The sequence below is a fragment of the Scyliorhinus canicula genome, chromosome 6, assembly GCF_902713615.1.
Source record: "Scyliorhinus canicula chromosome 6, sScyCan1.1, whole genome shotgun sequence".
Lineage (NCBI taxonomy): Eukaryota > Metazoa > Chordata > Chondrichthyes > Carcharhiniformes > Scyliorhinidae > Scyliorhinus > Scyliorhinus canicula.
Genome location: NC_052151.1, coordinates 51,240,878 through 51,261,615, shown reverse-complemented (window position 1 = coordinate 51,261,615; position 20,738 = coordinate 51,240,878). Strand labels below are relative to the sequence as shown.

At 45.9% G+C, this 20,738-nt stretch overlaps 1 protein-coding gene across 3 annotated transcripts in view; it reads right to left on the bottom strand.

Moving 5' to 3' along the window:
* The window catches only part of ascc3 (activating signal cointegrator 1 complex subunit 3), a 661,661-nt gene that overhangs the window by 92,400 nt on the left and 548,523 nt on the right, over positions 1–20,738 (bottom strand). For all 3 annotated transcript variants that reach the window (XM_038799272.1, XM_038799274.1, XM_038799273.1), the window contains exons 35-36: positions 17,056–17,167; positions 13,735–13,869 (exon numbers count right to left, since the gene is read on the bottom strand). In XM_038799272.1, the coding sequence (XP_038655200.1) occupies positions 13,735–13,869; positions 17,056–17,167 (247 nt within the window). The remainder of the gene's footprint in view (positions 1–13,734; positions 13,870–17,055; positions 17,168–20,738) is intronic.

Here is a 20,738-nt window from a genome sequence, read left to right as displayed (position 1 = left end):
CCCTCGTCTACCTGTTCAGTCACCTTCTCAAAGAACTCGATAAGGTTTGTGAGGCATGACCTACCCTTCACAAAACCATGCTGACTGTCCCTAATCATATTATTCCTATCTAGATGATTATAAATCGTATCTTTTATAATCCTCTCCAAGACTTTACCCACCACAGACGTTAGGCTCACCGGCCTATAGTTACCGGGGTTATCTCTACTCCCCTTCTTGAACAAAGGGACCACATTTGCTATCCTCCAGTCCTCTGGCACTATTCCTGTAGCCAATGATGACCTAAAAATCAAAGCCAAAGGCTCAGCAATCTCTTCCCTGGCTTCCCAGAGAATCCTAGGATAAATCCCATCCGGCCCCGGGGACTTATCTATTTTCACCTTGTCCAGAATTGCCAACACTTCTTCCCTACGCACCTCAATGCCATCTATTCTAATAGCCTGGGTCTCAGCATTCTCCTCCACAATATTATCTTTTTCTTGAGTGAATACTGACGAAAAGTATTCATTTAGTATCTCGCTTATCTCCTCAGCCTCCACACACAACTTCCCACCACTGTCCTTGACTGGCCCTACTCTTACCCTAGTCATTCTTTTATTCCTGACATACCTATAGAAAGCTTTTGGGTTTTCCTTGATCCTACCTGCCAAAGACTTCTCATGTCCCCTCCTTGCTCGTCTCAGCTCTCTCTTTAGATCCTTCCTCGCTTCCTTGTAACTATCAAGCGCCCCAACTGAAACTTCACGCCTCATCTTCACATAGGCCTCCTTCTTCCTCTTAACAAGAGATTCCACTTCTTTGGTAAACCACGGTTCCCTCGCTCGACCCCTTCCTCCCTGCCTGACTGGTACGTACTTATCAAGAACATGCAATAGCTGTTCCTTGAACAAGCTCCACATATCCAGTGTGCCCAACCCTTGCAGCCTACTTCTCCAACCAACACATCCTAAGTCATGTCTAATGGCATCATAATTGCCCTTCCCCCAGCTATAACTCTTGCCCTGCGGGGTATACTTATCCCTTTCCATCACTAACGTAAAGGTCACCGAATTGTGGTCACTGTTTCCAAAGCGCTCACCTACCTCCAGATCTAACACCTGGCCTGGTTCATTACCCAAAACCAAATCCAATGTGGCCTCGCCTCTTGTTGGCCTGTCAACATATTTTGTCAGGAAACCCTCCTGCACACATTGTACAAAGAATGACCCATCTAATGTACTCGAACTATATCTTTTCCAGTCAATATTTGGAAAGTTAAAGTCTCCCATAACAACCACCCTGTTACTTTCGCTCTTTTCCAGAATCATCTTCGCCATCCTTTCCTCTACATCCCTAGAACTATTAGGTGGCCTATAGAAAACTCCCAACAGGGTGACCTCTCCTTTCCTGTTTCTAACCTCAGCCCATACTACCTCAGAAGAAGAGTCCCCATCTAGCATCCTTTCCGCCACCGTAATACTGTCCTTGACTAGCAGCGCCACACCTCCCCCTCTTTTGCCCCCTTCTCTGAGCTTACTAAAACACCTAAACCCCGGAACCTGCAACAACCATTCCTGTCCCTGCTCTATCCATGTCTCTGAAATGGCCACAACATCGAAGTCCCAGGTACCAACCCATGCTGCCAGTTCCCCTACCTTATTTCGTATACTCCTGGCATTGAAGTAGACACACTTCAAACCACCTACCTGAACACTGGCACCCTCCTGCGAAGTCAAATCTGTGCTCCTGATCTCTATACTCTCAATCTCCTGTACCCCAAAACTACAATCCAGGTTCCCATGCCCCTGCTGAATTAGTTTAAACCCCCCCAAAGAGCACTAACAAATCTCCCCCCCAGGATATTGGTGCCCCTCAGGTTCAGATGTAGACCATCCTGTCTATAGAGGTCCCACCTTCCCCAGAAAGAGCCCCAGTTATCCAGAAATCTGAATCCCTCCCGCCTGCACCATCCCTGTAGCCACGTGTTTAATTGCTCTCTCTCCCTATTCCTCATCTCACTATCACGTGGCACGGGCAACAACCCAGAGATAACAACTCTGTTTGTTCTCGCTCTGAGCTTCCATCCTAGCTCCCTAAAGGCCTGCCTGACATCCTTGTCCCCTTTCCTACCTATGTCGTTAGTGCCAATGTGGACTACGACTTGGGGCTGCTCCCCCTCCCCCTTAAGGACCCGGAAAACACGATCCGAGACATCACGTACCCTTGCACCTGGGAGGCAACATACCAAACGTGAGTCTCTCTCGCTCCCACAAAATCTCCTATCTGTGCCCCTGACTATTGAGTCCCCAATTACTAATGTTCTACTCCTTTCCCCCCTTCCCTTCTGAGCAACAGGGACAGACTCCGTGCCAGAGGCCCATACCCCATGGCTTACCCCTGGTAAGTCGTCCCCCCCACAAGTATCCAAAACGGTATACTTGTTACTCAGGGGAACGACCGCAGGGGGTCCCTGCACTGACTGCTTCTTCCCAGTCCCTCTTACAGTTACCCATCTATCTCCAGTCTTTGGTGTAACTACTTCCCTGAAGCTCCTATCTATGACCCCCTCTGCCTCCCGAATGATCCGAAGTTCATCCAGCTCAAGCTCCAGGTCCCTAACACGGTTTTTGAGGAGCTGGAGTTGGGTGCACTTCCCACAGATGAAATCAGCAGGGACACTGACGGCGTCCCTCACCTCAAACATTCTGCAGGAGGAGCATTGTACTGCCTTCCCTGACATCACCTCTAGATTTAGAAAAAAAAAAGAAAAAGAAAAAGAAAGGAAGAGCTTACCTGATATTACCTCAAACCCTGCTCCCGCTGAAAGGTAAGCAAATTTAAAGGCACTCACTCACCTTCACGACAGGCCCCTGCTCCCGCTTCCCAACCACTGTGGGGTGGGGGGGGGGGGGGGGGGGGGGGGTTGGTTAGAGGAGGAGGTAGGGTGGGAAACACTCACAAAGTGTTTCGGGTTTAACTGTCACTTGCCAACAGCCTCTCCACAAGAAAGACGGAGGTTGAGGGGGGACCTGATTGAGGTCTACAAAATTATGAGAGGTATGGACAGGGTGAATAACAACAAGCTTTTTCCAAGAGTGGGGGTGTCAGTTACAAGGGTCACGATTTCAAAGTGAGGGGGGGAAAGTTTAAGGGAGATGTGCGTGGAAGGTTTTTTATGCAGAGGGTGGTGGGTGCCTGGAACGCTTTACCAGCGGAGGTGGTAGAGGCAGGCACGATAGCATCATTTAAGAGGCATCTAGACAGGTATATGAACGGGTGGGAACAGAGGGAAGTAGACCTTGGAAAATAGGAGACAGGTTTAGATAAAGGATCTGGACCGGCACAGGCTGGGAGGGCCGAAGGGCCTGTTCCTGTGCTGTAATTTCCTTTGAGCCACCTGGCCTTAATTGGCTTGAGGTAGTGCTTCCAGCCTCATTGAAGACGTCCAATCTTTTAGAGCTACCAGCTAATCAAGGATCAGCAGTTCTCTTGGCTTTCCGAAAGCACCGGGAAAGGTGGTTTCTGCTGAGATTGCAGGGAGACTTTAAGAAGAAGAGCAAGCACCTGGGACAAGAGAAGGCTGGCATCTTAGCAGGGCCAACGTGGCAGCCCGGAGATGGAGGGTGGTTGGGGTGGACAGAGTGGGGCAGGGAAAATGCAAGGGTGGAAAACCAATTGGGAGGAGGAGTGGGGGGCTGGAAGAGTGGGAGGGGAGAAGAGAACCTCTAATGGGCATAGATTCCCAAACAGGATGCCCTCATTCCCTTTCCTCCCTCCCTCCCCTCTAAGTGCTTGGTGTGGGCACCCTTGCTGCAGTAAAATTTCGAGCAGCAGGAGGGGGCCCATAAATGGTCATTAATTGACCATTTAAGAGGTTCAACTGGCCCACGGGTGAGTAGACTGCCTATCTTCTCCCTCGCAGTGGGTAAACTAGCTGCAGGGTTGGGCATGGGTGGGTAGGAGATGAGCATGGTTCTGCTGCCCTCGTATCCAAATTTACACCTCCCACTACCTGCCATCCCACCCCAGGAGTGCCATGAAATTCATCCCAAGGTAACTCACAAAAATAGAATACCATTACAAAAAAAGCAATTGTGAAGTACAATTAACTTCATGGACATGTATTTTTATAGATAATAATTGATTAACAGGTACCTGTATATAAAATGTACATGAATAAATGTCCAACAAAGGCCAAAAGCTTTTAAACACGGGTATTAGGGGTACAGACCAGGCCGTGTTCCAGAGTTTTATAACACAGTAGGAGGCCATAAGGCCCATCATGTTTGTTCTGGCTCACAAAAGAGCTGCCTAACTAGTCCCATTCCCCAGCTCTCTCTCGGTAGGCCTCTAAATTAATCACTTTCAAATATATGCCCAGCTCTCTTGAAATTTCCTATGGAATCCACCTCCACCACTCTCCCAGGCAGCGCATTACAAACCCCAACAACTCTGAGTTAAGAGGTTTCTCCTCATCTCACTCCTAGCTCTCTTGCTGACCATCATGACATTGTGACCACTCGCCACTGACTTACCAACTAGTGGAAACAGAATATACGGGCGGGATTCTCCGAGCCGAAATCACGATCGGTGCGGGGCTGGAGAATGGGCATCAAACCCGAGATCGGGTCCGATGCTGCTCCCGCGACTCTCCGGTCCCCGGACAATCAGTGCTAATCGGGCGCGCGGTTGACGCCGCGCCGGTTGGGGGCCATTGAAAGAGGCCCCCGCGGCAATTCACCGAGTGCAGCTGGCCGAGTTCCTGCCGGCATCTTTATCTCATGGTTCCACCCGGCGGGAACTCGGCCTGGCGGCTGCGGACCCAGTCCACGGCCGCCCTGGTAGGAGGCGGGGGGATCATTAACGGGGGGGGGGGGGCTCCTCCAGGACAGCCAGGCTACCGATCGGGGAGGCGGGGGCCTATCTTCTTGGTGCTAGTCCGCGGTGTGGGTCGGCCATGTCTCGCAGGGCGGCTGACGCAGGCCGCAACCCTGCTCATGCTTGAACACCCGACCGAAAGTGCAGGGCCCCGTATCAGCAGCTGGAGCTGCAAGGACTACTCCGGGACCCTGCTAGTCCCCTGCAAATCAGAGAATTACCCTGGACTTTCTACAGGTGTCCAGAGTGATTTGCGCGCGTTATTTCTCGGGAGTGGGGACATAAACCTATTATTGGAGAATCCCGCCCATATATCTTTATCCTGTCAAAAGTGTTCATAATTTTGAACACCTCAATAAAGTCACCTCTGCTCGAAGGAGAACAAGCCCAATTTCTTAAATATTTCCTTGCATCTAAAGTTCCTCATTCCTGGTATCATTCTAGTAAATCTCCTTGAATTATCTCTAGGGCCTTAACATCCTTCCTTCAATAAGAGTCCCAGAACTGAATACGACATTCCAAATGTGGGGCGAAATTCTCCGACCCCCAGCAGGGTCGGAGCATCGCCTGGGGGCACCTAAAATCCCGCCCCCGCCGTGGCAGAGATTCTCCGCCACCCGGGAAGTGGCGGCGGCGGGAATCACGGCAATCCGATCGGCGAGGCCCCTGCGGTGATTCTCTGGCCCGGATGGGCCGAAGTCCCGCCGCTGGGAGGCCTCTCCCGCCGCCGAGGTTTAAACCACCTCTGGAACGGCGGGATCAGCGGCGCGAGCGGGCTCCGGGGTCCTGGGGGGGGGGGGGGGGGTGATCGAACCCCGGGGGGTGCCCCCATGGTGGCCTGGCCCGCGATCGGGGCCCCCCCTTCAGAGTCTGGGCCAGTGCCCTGGCAGCACTATTTTCCTCCGCGCCCGCCACGGCCTTCGCCATGGCGGAAGCGGAAGGGAACCCCACATCGCGCATGCGCCAGCAGTGATGTCAGCGGCCAGCTGCCGCTGACGTCATTGCCGGCGCATGCGTGGACCGACGAAAGCCTTTCGGCCAGCCCCGCTGCCGGGGGCGCCGGTCTTCTGGTGGCAACCGCTCCGGCGCGGGGCTGGCCCCCAAAGGTGGGGAGAATTCCCCACCTTTGGGGAGGCGCGACCCCTGAGTGGTTGGCGCCACTCCCCTACTCCGGGACCCTCCGTCATGCCGGGTAGGGGAGAATGCCGCCCCAGGTCTGACCAATGGTTTGCAGAGGTGTAGCACCACCTCCTTGCTTTTATGCTCTATGCCTCCATTTATAAACTCAAGGATCCTATAAGCCTTCTTAAAAACTGTTTTAACATGCCTGGCCACCTTCAGAGAATTATGCACTTGAACCCCGAGATCCCTCTGCTCCTGTACTCCCCTCAAAATTGTACCATTGAGCCTATACTATTTCCCCATGTTTCTTCTACCAAAATGGATTACCTCACATTTCTTTGCATTGTAATTAATCTGCTAGGTGTCTGCCCATTTGGCCAATTTGTCAATGTCCCTCTGAAGTCGCTCAGCGTCATCCTCATAATTCACTATCCTCCCTAGCTTAGTATCATCTGCAAATTTAGAGATTTGACCTCCACATGTATCTCTAAATAATTTATATAGATCAGAAAAAGTAAGGCTCCCAAAACTGAGCCCTGGTGAACACCACTTTCAACTCGTCTCCAGTCTGAGAAATGCCGATCTATACCCAACCTGTTTCCTTTCTCTTAGCCAACTGCTAATCCAAGGATCCATCGATCCCAAACATTTTTAATTTGCTAACCACCCTGCCACCTGGCACCATATTATGGCCTCTGTCAGTTTTCACGCTATTGATGTCAAGCTGACAAGTCTGTAGTGTAGGGGAGGTAATGGCGCAGTGGTATTATCACTGGACTAGTAGTCCACATACCCAGGATAATGCTCTGGGGACCTGGGTTCAAATTCCACCAGGATAGATGGTGGAATTTGAATTTAAAAAATCTGGAATTAAAAGTATAATGATGACCATGAAATCATCGTTGATTGTCGTAAAAACCCATCGGGTTCACTAATCGGTCATCCTACATGTGGCACAGGCCCACAGCAATGTGGTTGACTCTTAAATGCCCTCAGGGACGGGCAATAAATGCTGGCCCAGCCAGCGACGCCCACATCCCATGAATGAATAAAAAATGATTCCTGCGTTATCTAGTTTTGATTAGATGGAACAGGCTTGAAAGGCCTCTCCTGACCCAATATTCTGTGCCGTGTTCTGATGGAAGAATGTTCTATTTAAATGTTCGGTTTCTAAAACAAAGTGAAGTCAGGTAGCTTTAAAACAATTGAGATAAGGGGTTGGTAAAAACGTAAGAAATGGTTTCCTTGAAAAGAAAACCAGTAAGCAATTCATTAGCATCTCTTGGGAATTGGCTGCCTTGGGAATCTGGGGCTTCAGCTTTTCGACTGATTTGTACTCAATTTTTTATAATGTTTTGAAGACTAGGGCCTCTGTTGCTTACCCTGCCAAGTTTGCATGGCCAGGAAAATGACAGTTATCTGTGGCAATAAGATACTGCTCGCTTTCCCTTAGGCTTAATACTGTGACAGGTTCCCAGTCCTGTGCGAGTTCAAAACATTCGCAGCATTTCGAACTCTATGCCAAGACTCATGCCTGGATCCACAAGGAATACCTGCATGTGGTATTTGGGAGTCCAATATCTGATCTGATTGGTGCATAGGCTGATGAAGGTTTATTTCAGGTTAGGGAAATAGGAACGCAGTCCCTGTTATCAGTCCTGCCCCTCCTGGATCAAATGACTTTGTTGGGAGTTGGGCTCCTCTCTCAGAAGTCCAGAATAAAACCTTACTTGGTTCCTGACCTAATTTATAATCCTCCGATTTATCTCCTGTTGGAGTTAGGACAATGTTGGAAGGGCTACTTTTAAGCCCATTATTTATTTAAGCCCATTATTTATTTGACTACACTAAAGGTTTCAATTGAAGGTGACTGTTTCAATTGAAATATGCAACTGTTTAGCACAGGGCTCAATCGCTGGCTTTCAAAGCAGACCAAGGCAGGCCAGCAGTACGGTTCAATTCCTGTACCAGCCTCCCTGAACAGGCGGCGGAATGTGGCGACTAGGGGCTTTTCACAGTAACTTCATTTGAAGCCTACTTGTGACAATAAGCGATTTTCATTTCATAGGCACAAAAGCTAATTCAGTTAACAAGCTCAATTTTAGCAGTAATTATCACTGGCCCAGAATCTGCTGTCAAAATGATAAGTTTAATGGGTATTGAACCCAGCAATTTATAGATCATACATCATAGAAATTACAGTGCAGAAGGAGGCCATTCGGCCCATCGAGTCTGTACCGGCCCTTGGAAAGAGCACCCTACTTAAGCCCACACCTCCACCCATTCCCGTAACCCACTAACCCCACCTAACCTTTTTTTGGACACTAAGGGCAATTTAGCATGGCCAATCCATTGAATCTGCACATTTTTGGACTATGGGAGGAAACCAGAACACCCGGAGGAAACCACACAGACACGGGGAGAATGTGCAAACTCCGCACAGACAGTGACCCAAGCTGGGAATCGAACCTGGGACCCTGGGAGCTGTAAAGCAACAGTGCTAAACACTGTGCTACCGTACCTGGGTGACAGATATGCCATGGGCTGCAAATAATCACAAAGTACTGGACGATTTGCACAATCAGCCTCACATCATGAACCTCTCCACAAGATTCTGAAAATTGCTGCATTTCTGCTAATAAAACAAATTAAACTCACTGCAGAAAATTAAAGTTGGTACTTGATGATGTACAGACCTTTCTAATGACAACATTCATGTTCCTGTAACGCCATCCACACTATCTAGCCCCAACAGAGAACTGAGACTGCAAAATCTCATTTCGACAGGCAGTAAATTGTTCCTTGAAGTTTTTCAAATGTTGAATTTACATTTATTTCTTACTTTCTCTTTGTCTCTTTTTTATCGCCCTCCAGTAATTCAACCTTTATTTATTGCTCTTTCTGTACCTAATTTGACTTTAATTCACCTATCTTCTTCTCTGTCCTTCCTTCTTTTTCCGCTATTCTTTAATCTCACTGGGTAAGGAAGGAGGCCTTTGGTCCATCATTCACCAAGGTCCCAGATGTTCCTTCAATTTTCTTATGTTATTACCAACTCGCATTCCTGGCAATTTGTGGTGCAAATTATTTTCCAACTGGCGGGCGAGGAACAAAACCCAACAAATGACTCACGCCACTAGGTGCCCTGGCTCCAGCAAATTTGGGATCATTATGTCCGCTTGTGCTACAGTACAGTCCCCCTGCACATTAAAAATTCATAACTTATAAAAATACAAAAGAATTTACAATTTTGCAAACTTCAGCCTCCTTCATTTTGCAATGTTCGTGTCTCATCAGGCTGTCCATATAAAACAAAACCAGGTCGTCAAAAGCGTTAGCAGATAAGCACAGCTCTATTAAGAAAAATATTTGTGCTTCTTTGAACTTTATATTACCAATTTAACAGACATGGTGTTCATTGCGTTATGAATCAAACTTCAATTCCACCACTTCATTTGTCAAAAAGTCTGGGCAATCATATGCAGAGGACGAAAAACTCCCTTGGGGAAAAGAGCTCCTTAAATTTGCAATCATGTATTGAGACTTCTAACGCAGTCTCTTGTTTTGCTTAGAACCCAGTAAATGAACTAGCTGTGTTGCATCTTTCTTGATCTGCCACCATGCCCCAAGGATTAGAGACTCCACCTGAGCTTTTTTACAAGCGTAACTGAAAAAAATTAATCTCTCCTGGCAGTGTTCCCACTGGGATACTTATGAATAATGATTTCACTTTCTTGCTTGCCCTCCCTGTCCAGTGGAGAAGCTACTCTTTTCCAACACCATGGATAAGGCAGCAGAAGATAAAATTCCAGCTGTGGATTAGCAGGCAGTCAGGGATCCATCTGCTCTTTCTGGCTGAATTCTGAATGCCGAATTACTGAAGCATGAGTAAATGGGATAGTGTTGCTTCTCTGATAACTGGGTATTTTAACAGTTTATTCACGCAAACGGTGTACAGTAAAAGACATTTCTTTGATTGCCTATCTGAAAATACAGATTTTCAATCAAGCTATTAACAGAAATAATATGCAAGGTATTTTATTGTCACAAAACCCAATTACTGCTGCAAACAATGTCCAAACTCTCTTAGATCAACTGCGGCAGGTGTGATTATTGTGATAGGGCTAATTTCAAAAAGTACGACACAATGAAAAATGGTAAACACAGTATATTTTTAAATAAGTTCACACAAGAGTGTTCTAGTGCTAACACAGCTAAAAATACAATTAGGAAAGACTGACCCTCTCCCAGTTTCTACAAAAGTGTGCCTCCCATCTCAAAAAAGAACAAAGGTCTTATTTTGTTCAAATAAACATGCTCAAATTAAAATCACATCGAAAAATACTTAGGAGTGATTACAAAATCATAAATCTAACAACAACCTGTAGGTTTATGTGGAAAATATTTCCGTCAGGAGAGAGTGGGGTGTGAGATGGTGGGAGGAGAGAGAAAATATATATATTACAGCATGTGTATAAAAATGTTCTGGGGAAGAATCAACCATGTCAGTGCCCTGATCACGTTTACTGAACCGACACAGATTTCTTCAGCAGCCTGCCTTGACTCGTTCCAAATAGGAGCCTCTTCTTTGCCTGACCTGCAACGGCACTCTCACAACGGCAGCCAAAAAGTATGAGGCACACAGACATTTATTCTTTGCTAATGAGCTTGCTTGGGCATAGATAAAACAATGATGATGGTTTGATGCCTGGCTCTGTAAGTTGCTGCAGGCTGTTAAATCTTACAGACTGCCCGTCCCCCGAGGCCTGTCTGCCAACCAGAGCCATTTCTAATGTCTGCTTGCCAACAATATTTCAATGAGTTTGACTCTGGAAAAAAAAATCAGCCAGGTCAATATTCAGCATGGTCGTTGGCCATATCTCCCTTTGCCTCACTTCCGCCTGGAGCCTAGTCCACTCAAAATAAAAATTCTTCATGTTTTTAACAGACTTTGATTGAATGAATGAATATATATATAAAAATAAAAATTATTACCACATAAAAAAGTATAGAATTAGGTTGATACAGCACAGACAGAAGCCATTTGGCTCACCATCCCTGTGCTGAATGCTTTGCAAATATGTGATTATAGCTCTTTTCTGATCAGGGTCGAACAAATTGTTCTTTAAGTACTACGAACATAAAGGACCTCAATAGCATAGCAGGTTTATTCAGAATCTGACAGCTGTACAGATCAGGAAGGTTTGAGGCTCAGCATCCAGTCAATAACAAGCTTAGTGAACTCAGCCTGAGTGATGGGTTCTATAAATGGTTTCAGTGTTCCCAGGTTAGGGAAGGGGAAAAATGGCCAGGCTTCCTGTTTCATATTATGGTCACGCTGCACTGGAAAAGCCAATGAAAGCTGGGAGACCGTTTGTCTATGATTGGGCCAGGGGTTCCCTACATGGGTATTGGGGAGGGGGCGGACACCCATATTGCGTTCAGGCTGGGGGAGGGGTAAGGGAGGTTGGGGATGGTTTTGGGGGCCTTGGAGCTTCCCGCTGTACAAAGTGGGGTTATGTGTGGTCTCGGCTGCGCGTTCCCCATTCAGGCCCCTTATACAACGCAAGTCGAGTTGAATAGCCATGTGCTTCTCGGCACTGCAAGCGCTAGGAAACAGACAGCTAAACACCTTCGTTAGGGGACTTTGTTCCCTTTTTGGAGAATCATGCCCAATATGTTTCTGAGAACTAAATAACATGTTCCCAAAATTACTCCAGAATAAGTGAAATAGGATTAGAAATTGGAAAAAAATGCATTTGCAGCCAAACACATGTGAGCACTAACCACTGCATTTCATATGGTTGGCGGTGAGATTGGTTCTGTGTGAAGTACATAATGTGAAGTTAGGATTATTGAATTTAACTCTAGCATGTGTGGTACAGAGACATCAAGGAAGCAACTGAAACTTACGGGGGGGGGGGGTCAAATAACTTTGTTGCTTTCTGTGCTGACCCACAACAGCAATGAGAGAACAATACAATTTTGTTGTTCTGCTAAGTTTCCTCAAAGGCACCCATTTAGAAATTAGAAAACAGGAACAAACTTGAATTTGTGAAGCAATTTTCATAACTTGGGGATGTCCCAAATCTTTCACAACTAATGATGTACAGTTGAAGCATTGTCACTGCCTTTGTTAATTTGTACACAAGATATCACAAACAGCAAAGAGAAAATGACCAATCATTTGCCTTTTAGATCTGTTAATTGGGGGATAAATATTGGCAAGAACTCCCCCCGCATCTTATACATCAAGATGAGATATTACAGAATTTACAGTGAAAAAGGGGGCCGTTTGGCCCATCGAGTCTGCACTGGCAGTTGGATAGAGCACCCTACTCAAGCCCACACTTCCACCCCATCCCCATAACCCAGCAACCCCACTCAACCTTTTTGGACACTAAGGGCAATTTAACATGGCCAATCCACCGAACCTGCACATCTTTGGACTGTGGGAGGAAACTGGAGCACCTGGAGGAAACCCACGCAGACACAGGAAGAACGTGCACACTCCACACAGACAGTGATCCAAGCTGGGAATTGAACCTAGGTCTCTGGAACTGTGAAGCAATTGTGCTAACCACTCTGCTGCCGTGCAGATGGCAGACGGTCTCAGTTAAACATCTCATTTGAAAGACAGCGGGCTGGATTCACCGTTTCTGAGACTAAGTGTTCACCCCAGCGCAGAATTCGTGCAGTTTTACGACAGAAAAATTGGCGCCAAGCCCTCACCGATCCTGCAGCCGATCAAGGACGGTGAGGTAGCATAATGGTTAGCACAGTTGCTTCACAGCTCCAGCATCCCAGGTTCGATTCCCCGCTGGGTCATTATCTGTGCGGAGTCTGCACGTTCTCCCCGTGTCTGCGTGGGTTTCCTCTGGGTGCTCCGATTTCCTCCCACAGTCCAAAGATATGCAAGTTAGGCGGATTGGCCATGCTAAATTGCCCTTAGTGTCGAAAAAGGTTAGGTGGGGTTACTGGGTGCTCTTTCCAAGGGCCGGTGCAAAATCAATGGGCCGAATGGCCTCCTTCTGTACTGTAAATCCTATGATCTATGATAATTCTATGAACAGGCAAGGGGCTAGCAGCCGCGTCGAGTAAAACTCCTGGCTCCCATGGCAAAAATGGCTGGAGAATGGCCGAGTCCATGGCTGCGCCTGGCGACGACCTGCAGCGGTCGGGCTGTAAAACATGGCTGACGGGTTCATATTTAAATAGCAGCCCAGCGCACTAATTTCAGTCACTTTGTCCACTTGTCTTCATCAGACCATACAGGATGTCAGCAACCCGGGGGGAAAGGCTGGGAGCCACAAGAAGAAGTCTGTTCCTTAACTGAATCACCTACCCCTGAACCCCTTACCTGCGAGGTGCTTGTGTTCACTTGGATCTCTAAACCACTGCACCTGGAGTCATCATCATCCCTGCCCAATAAACAGTGGTATCTTTTTGACCTCCTTGCTTGTGAGCTTTTCATGCAGCCTTATTAGCGGTTCAGCTTCCATCCCCATGGTCTTCCCTCTGATTTTCATTGTTCATATCCTTCATCCACCTCCTTGCCCCATGCCGGTCATCTTGAACCCTTGCCCTCCCCCCTTGCACACCCCTCTTTCCACCTTGCCCCCTTGTCTTTTTTAGCCCCCCCCCCCGCACACTCCACCACCGGTCGAAATTTAGACCTTTGTTGCAGTGGCAGCTGAGGTCACACAACACAAATTCCAGCAAATTGAGTACACGTATGCAGCATCTTGTACTCACCGTTAGAACAGAAAGCAAGTCCTCCAAACAACAATCTGCTTTCATTTTGCTCTTGAACATTTTCATTGTTTGATGTTTCAGGTAATAATAAGAGGCTATACGGCCTAAATCCAGTGATTGGAGGCTGCGACTATCCTATGAGACAGAAATATGCATAATTAGAGAATCACATATTTTAAAAAAGCATTGCGATCGAAAAGTTCAAAACATTCCTTTGAAATTTGGAGTATTACATAGAACGATACAGCGCAGTACAGGCCCTTCGGCCCACGATGTTGCACCGACATGGGAAGTCAAAAACTAAAGGCCATCTAACCTACACTATGCCATTACACTATCCATATGCTTATCCAATAAACTTTTAAATGCCCTCAATGTTGGCGAGTGCACTACTGTTGCAGGTAGGGCATTCCACGGCCTCACCACTCTTTGCGTAAAAACCCTACCTCTGACCTCTGTCCTATATCTATTACCCCTCAATTTAAGGCTATGTCCCCTCGTGCTAGCCACCTCCATCCGTGGGAGAAGGCTATCACTGTCCACCCTATCTAACCCTCTGATCATTTTGTATGCCTCTATTAAGTCACCTCTTAACCTTCTTCTCTCTAACGAAAACAACCTAAAGTCCATCAGCCTTTCCTCATAAGATCTTCCCTCCATACCAGGCAACATCCTGGTAAATCTCCTCTGCACCCGTTCCAAAGCTTCCACATCCTTCCTATAATGAGGCGACCAGAACTGTACGCAATACTCCAAATGCGGCCGTACCAGAGTTTTGTACAGCTGCAACATGACCTCATGGCTCCGGAACTCAATCCCTCTACCAATAAAGGCCAACACACCATAGGCCTTCTTCACAACCCTATCAACCTGGGTGGCAACTTTCAGGGATCTATGTACATGGACACCGAGATCCCTCTGCTCATCCACATTCTCTTGTGTTCCCTGTATGGGCTGGTTTAACACAGGGCTAAAGAGCTGGATTTTAAAGCAGACCAAGGCAGGCCAGCAGCACGGTTCAATTCCCATACCAGCACCCCGAACAGGCGCCGGAATGTGGCGACTAGGTGCTTTGCACAGTAACTTCAGTTGAAGCTTTCTTGTGACAATAAGCGATTTTCATTTCATTTTCATGGGCAGTAAATGGGAAAATTATCTGCCTGATATAGAATCCTCTGATTTCGGACAGGTTCTATTATATGCCAGGTTACCACCCAGAATGTAGACAGAAATTTACCCCTATATGTCAACACACAGTTGAAATTATATATTTTGTAACTTATTAGATAAATACTTAATTGAGCATGGGGAAATTACAATGGGTGGAATTGTATGGGCGTTCCTTCTGGCGGGGTCTTCCAGTTCTGTCGAAGTCAAAAGACCTTTGAACTGCTGGCTACATTTTCTGGCCTCGCCCCACCATGGCAGGGCTGTAATATTCTGTCCCACCTTTTGTAAATGATTTGACATTTACTTTCAAACCATAAGGATGCAGAAAGGCCAAAGATAATGGGTGAGATCCTCTGGCCTCCCTGCGGCATGTTTTTTAGCGAGGGGAGGTGGCCTGATGTTGAGTCTTCTGGCCCCGCCGCCGTCAATGGGATTTCGTACTGAATGTGAACAGCTCCTGCTGATGTGAACAGCCAAAAAATCTCTTCCAATAAATTTGATATTGACACACAAAGATTGGCTAAAATACTCTGCATAAAGAATGAAGTGTGGGACTCTGCAAATTCATTTTAAAAGAAGACTGAGCATCACTTCTCCGATCCTCCCTGAGAAATTAATCTCTGCTCATATCAGGAGCCACTGGCTGCCTGAGGTGATTGACTGAATGTACATTTTCTGGGAAACATTTACATGTACAAGCGGTACAAAAATAATCACTTACTGAATATCCAAAAGCAAAGAGAAGGAAATAAATATATTTTGTACCTGGGGCACCTTTCGTAAAACCAGGCCATCCTAAAGTGGTATGTAGCCAATTTGCACATAGTAAGGTCCCATAAGCAGCAATGTGATAACAACCAGATAGTATGTTTTTTTTCTGTGATGTTGGCTGAGGGATAAATATTGGCCAGAACTCAAGTCTCAGTGTTCAAGTCTCTGGAAGGGATTAGAACCCACAACATTCTGACTCAGAGGTAAGAACACTGCCAGAGTCACAGCTGACATTTACAAAAGTAGCAATTGCTCAAAATTCAACTCTACCAGGAGGCACCTATTTCTTTTGGAAGTAGTAACAATTTAAAACAGGCATTCAATAAGGAGTTATGATACATGCCTGTGTCATGGTATCATAGAGAACCAAGCTGAATACAAAGGTACAGAGAAGAACTGAAAAATCAAACAACCAGGACAAAGAGAATGGATGAGAATAGGTTTGTGGATATTATAAAAGGGAACTCAAACGTCTTTCATAAAAATATAAATGGTAAAAGGGTGGAATCAAAAACCATATTTCCTTGTGGCAGCATGGCAAAGGTCCTAACTGAGTACTTTGTACCAGTCTTTAGTAAAGAAAAGGAGGCTGCCAATGTCACAGTAGGATAGACAGCAGAGAAACTGAATGAGACAAAATTAAACTAAAAGTACTTAAAAGGCTGACATAGGATTGAAATCTGAAATGTCTCAGAGCCCAGCCTGCATCAGAAGCTCTGGGGCAGGTTAATCCTAATTCGAGATCCTGAGCCCTGATTTAGGGGGCTATTTAATTTTGCCCCCCTAGGGCCGTATAGAACAGAAGGAGGCCACGGTGTTTGCACTGGCTCATAAGTTGTCCCATTCACCTGTCCTTTTTCTCCACAGACCCATAAATATTTCCTTTGGAAAGAGACCAGTGCAAGAGTGAGGTTTGGCTGCCGGAGGCCTGTACTCTTCAATCCAGCATCTCCCAGCTCCACGTTAATCTGGTTACATAATTTATTTATTGCAGGTGATCCCCGATTGCAGCCAACAATGGGACTGCCATTGGTGATGGTGACTGCAACAACCCCAGAATGAATCAATCTTGGACCGGAGAAATCTCAAAGAAGTTCTTTATTTGCAAATGCAAGCACTTTCCCATGCTCCAGATTTGTGTGTTGCTGGGGGGAGGGGCGGGGAAAGAGAGTTATTGGCAGCAGTACGGAGAAATCTAAATGGGGTTTCTTGTTTGCCCTTACCCAAAATGGCTGGCAGGAAGCAAGTACTTCCAGTTGGATCTCTCTATCTCCAAACTAGGAAATGCAGTTTTAAAAGCATCTATTACATTGAGCACACGAGAACAAAAATATATTTGTGGGGAAAAGATTTAGAAAAGGTTTATAAAGACAGTATTACCTCTCCTACTGAAATACAGTAGGAACATTCCAGATCTGCAAGAGACTTCTCCACAAGGTTGGAAAGATATTTGTTCATGGTGTCATGGTTAATATCGTCTAGGTTGTAATAACTGCAGGAAAGATGATATCAAAAGAAAATATTAGAAATCAAAACACACTGTTGGTTTATGTTCCACATGTTCAACAATCCCTTTTGTACAACTTATGCCCACCACGTATAATATAATCTCTGACATACAACCTATTTAATAGATTTAGGATTGGTTCAAATTCAAATACTTCAGCCAACCTCTAACTGTATATTTACCTGTTACTGTGCATACATGAACATTCTTGTACATTGGTCAAAATGGCAGAAATGAAGAACACATGCCGCAAGACAGCGTACGTTTCCGATACCTCAGTGGAATAACAAGCAGTTACGCACTACCTTTGATATCGAATTACATTACTGGAAAAGGAAATACATGCCGGAATTCCCCGGCCGCTGTGATTCCTGTGGGTTTCCCGGGGATGTTGGGTGGCTTCAATGGGAAATCCCATTGACAAGCGGCGGGAGTATAGAATTCTGCCGCCAGTGCGTTGCTCAGCTCACCATCTTATGCGCTTACAAACAATGAGTGCCAAAACATCAATTTTACAGCTAAGGAGGGCAGCTCCTCTCTTTTCTTCAATTTTTAACAATTTTGGGTAGTTTGTATGCTGGTTGCATTATCAAAGAAACCTCTGAAGTCTACTATCCCAGCCAGTACCTCAGTCAATAGATTTGCTGTGCTGAGGAAGATTCACAATACACTTCTTTTCTGCAAAGTATGACACTGTTGCACAATGAGCAACTGATTTTCTACAGCGTAAGTATGCTCCATAAGCGATGAATGATATGGTCAACCATCTCCCCTAATGAAAATCAGTGATATGCAAGAGATCAGAATCCCAAGAATGTCAAGATCTCAATGGGTTTCTACAATAAAGTTAAATTAGAATCAGAATTTAAAAAAAATCTAATTACCAACAGGGGGCAGCACGGTGCCGCAGTGGTTAGTGCTGCTGCCTCACGGCGCTGAGGACCCGGGTTCGAAACCCGGCCCTGGGTCACTGTCCGTGTGGAGTTTGCACATTCTCCCTGTGTTTGTGTGGGTTTCGCCCCCGCAACCCAAAGATGTACAGGGTAGGTGGATTGGCCACGCTAAATTCCCTTTTAATTGGAAAAAACAATTGGACACTCTAAAATTTAAAAAAAATAACCAGCAACAGGTCTAAAGGGCAGACAATGTATGTGATAAGGGCATTATATGGTAACATCAGTTTTGGTTTCAACACCGTCTGGATTCACAACAGAATCAGGAAGACGTGCAGCACACTGCGAGGTGGCTGTTTTATTACACATGGGTACAGGGAAAACATGTGAAATGTTTTGTGGAGTGGTAACAGTTACTTCCTTAGTATTAATCATTAACGTCTGAACCTGCTTCATTAACCATTGAAGCATCTGCGATACAAGCTGATTGAGGATGCTTCTCTTTCGAATAGTTCTGGTGCTTTTTGCATTTCAGAATCATTGAAGCTCCTTTATCACTGAGACGGTCCTCCACAGGATGGTGAGAATGTCGACTCATCAACAGTACAGTATTTATGAAGGATCTGAACTTCCAGATTAAATAGTTTGGTCTGGCTAACCTGGTCAAAAAACCTGGTGAAAAACCATCGGGCTTCTGGATACTGACTAGTGTGGTCTGGAAACCAAGGGGAAATTCCCAGTCATATCACTTTTTAACCACATGGATTGAACATTTTCTACTGTTTTTGTTTGAATCCATACACCAGAGCGTCATCAGGGATTTTTTGGATGATGATCGCCATGCTTTCATTTTCAGAAATGGACTCTGAATTATTTTACCAGGCATTCTCAGTTGCTATGGTGAATCCTTGTAATACAGTCTCACACTCCATACAGTAATTCTATTTTTAGAGAACAGGCGAGGACAGTGGGTCTTTGGCCATCCCCATCCCTCTGCAGCCCCCATACTAATCTCCTTCACTTTATGGTATAATTAGAAACACCTTGGGCACGATTTTACAGCCACGCTGCCCCAAAAGGTGCAGTGTGGCTGATAGAAGCTGGGTGATCCTACTCCTGGGATCTACCCGGCTCAAAACGCCTCGCCAGATCTAACGTGATCCTGTGAGAAGTTGTGATGTAAATCCCACCCACTGTGGGCAGGAACACTTTTTAGTAAATCTGCATATTAAAGCGAGACAGCTAGTCTCACTTTATTGTGCAGATTCCCGAGGTACCCAAGGCGTGGGATCTATCTACTTCGCCTCGGAGACCTCGAGCGAGCGCCGTTCAGCACTGGTCTCCACAAATGGGGACCCGATGGAACAGCACTCGGAGGGGTTTCCAGGGAATCGGAGGCCCCCAGGTGCATGCCCTTTGGCCTAGTCAGTGACGCCTGCATCCTGTAAATTAATAAAAAAATCTCACTTGCCTCCCAACCACCGTGCTAGACTCATTCAAACAACTCTTTTTCCAATGAACAAAAGTGAAGAAAATGTTTTTAAAATTCAATTATTATGATGACCTTTCTCCTGGGTTGCTCAGAGCAATATCCTTTCAGTCCTGGACAATGTAGAGAGTTGACAACCTTCGGCTGCATAACCTTGCATGGCCGACCACCGTCACTGTTCCTTATGTCTAGAGACTAAGTTATCAGTAGTGATCCCAAAATATAATAGACTATGCTTTTGGAGAACCTAAATGCCTCGTAGCATTGGCTGATAGGTCTGAAAATTCTTGAAGACTGGTTAGGGCTGGTGGAAAGTGCATCAAGTTCAAGTAAAAATTTGTAGATAGAGATAAAAATGGAGAGATTGGATTGTGAGATAGTAAGAGATAATATTTATTGATAACCCATTCTCACAAATGGAGGCAGAGAAGTCGAGGAAGGGAAGAGTCAGAGATGGACCATGTGAAGCTGAGAGAAGGATGGCGAGGAGTGAAAGCTGGCAGGGAAAAGTAAATAACATTTAAAAAAAAAAAATCTGTTTAGTGGTAAAATTATCGCCTGCTAGGTGAATAGAAACATTTTTCAGTTGCATGCTGCTTTTCTTTGAATAGTTGAACTTCACACTTGTTTCAGGGAAGTGTGGAACCAGGGACACTCTAATAGGGAATTATCTGCAAGCTCAGCCTGTGAAGATCATTTACCTGTTGTTCTCTAGTTAGCAATAATCTGTCCAGTCCCCTTGGACAGCTGTTTCATTGTACACCCCAGCAACAGACTAATTGACTTGTCTTATCATTTCCTTTAAATAGACATTTTATTATACACCCTAGTAACAGGAGTAATTGAGTTGTCAGAAGCTTCAATTTAAAAGGCTAGCCTCACAGGGTTCCTCAGCATACGGCTCATAACCTGCATGCAAGCAGGGTTGAATATTTACACTGCTGTTAACAGGTGCTGAGATGTTAAATGATTCTAATAGCTAGGGGCGTACTGAGAGAGCCAGCAGGATAAGAATTATAGCCCTGTTTGAACACAACAATTACTTGTCCCATGAGACGAGTCAAAATCAGAGGCAGTTTTATACTAATAGCTGCTAACACATGGGGTAGACTGGCTAACTTCCATTAGTAGCCTTCTGAGAAACACAGGAATAACTCCCTGTGGCATAATAAAC